General features: G+C 45.2%; 1 protein-coding gene across 1 annotated transcript in view; it reads right to left on the bottom strand.

The window, feature by feature from the left end:
- Positions 1–1,385, bottom strand: part of CCDC13 (coiled-coil domain containing 13) — a gene marked incomplete at its 5' end in the record, with an annotated part of 16,458 nt that overhangs the window by 7,704 nt on the left and 7,369 nt on the right. The window contains 2 exon segments of the mRNA XM_009702776.1: positions 2–100; positions 922–1,005. Of these exon segments, the coding sequence (XP_009701078.1) occupies positions 2–100; positions 922–1,005 (183 nt within the window).

Raw genomic sequence — 1,385 nt, 5'->3', positions numbered from 1 at the left:
GAGCCTGTCTCTTTCCACTTCAGCAGCCTGGCAGAGAGCCTTGTACTCTGTGAGCTGTGTCTGCAGCACTTTCAAATCCGGGCTGTCAGTGCCAGCAAGCCTAAAAGCAGCAGAAGCGTAGAGAATCTGTTTCCCATTTCACAAATGAAAGAAATGAAACAAAGGCAGGATTTGAAAAACATATCAAAATACACTTGTCTGAGGACTGAGCCAGAATGCAGAGCCAGGCTCACTATCTCCCCCCAGTATCAATCTCTACACTGCATTAAATGGAATAGAAATATTTGGAAATAAAGCCACCGTGAGTTTCATTAGAAAGGTCTTTTCTTTCACAAGGATGCTTTCCCTGCCCATCACCCCTGAAAACAAACTTCCACCTCTGATCAATTCACTATCACTGACTCTCCTCCCATTGCTACTGCCAAAGGAAAAGAAGCCTGTATGTGAATTCTCCAAAGTGCAAGGCTAAGCTGTTAAATGGCATGCTATTGATTTTCTCCCACTGAAGGGCTTCAGGCAGCATTAGTACAATGGCCGTTCTTGTGCCTAATCTGCGATGAAAGGAAGGGGCAGTCTTCTCATGTATCCCATTATGATGTACTTCATTACTTCTCTAACATCTCTACATAGGAGTATTCAGGAATATCTCCTTTAGAGCAAAAAGCAGGAGAAATCTTAGTGATTGAGGGTGAAAAAGGAAAAATGGGATTTATGGGGCATAAAACTAGCCATCAATTAAAAAATTAAGATAGCAAGAAAACACCAGAGCCTGTGTCAGAGCTCTTTGGCAGTATCAGGTAGAAAGGATGGTGAAAGAAGTTGTTTGTTACAGAAACAAGGAAGACAAGGATAAGGCTTGCCAGCAGCTTGCGGAGCGTGGCAGGAAACCTCCCTTGTTTATGACAAAGTTTATATACATACCTTCCAGGTGTGATGTTATTACTGAGAAGGGAAGGATTAGTAGCTGCCGACTCTACAAGCACATGGCCCATCTTGGACACTCTGCTGAGAAGAAGAAAGCTTTGTTAAGCACTGAGCTTTACAGAGGGCAGTCCTCCAAGAACTCGGGTCATTTTTCCAATGGCTGTGTTGATTGCTGCCTTGTAGGGAGAAGACGGAAAAGACTCCCAGAGCATCCTAAGTGGGTACAACACAGGACATGCGTACACAATAGCTCAGCTTGCTTGCCGACTCCAAAACACTCTGCAAAAACACCTTGCGTCTCCAATGTACAAAAACTATAGCTCAGCGTTTGATCTCTGTGCTTCTGGGGATACTTTGGCACTCCAGACCAGCGTTGTGGAGCTCCATGCCACAGAGCAGTCACACAGCGACTGGTGAGCAGGAATAGCTCTCGACCCTGCTTGGCTCGAGCCGAGCATGCA

The sequence above is a fragment of the Cariama cristata genome, unplaced genomic scaffold (genome assembly GCF_000690535.1).
Source record: "Cariama cristata isolate BGI_N322 unplaced genomic scaffold, ASM69053v1 scaffold76, whole genome shotgun sequence".
NCBI classification, from domain to species: Eukaryota; Metazoa; Chordata; class Aves; order Cariamiformes; family Cariamidae; genus Cariama; species Cariama cristata.
The sequence above is the reverse complement of the archived record's forward strand: the minus strand, read 5'-3'. Positions and strand labels throughout refer to the sequence as shown.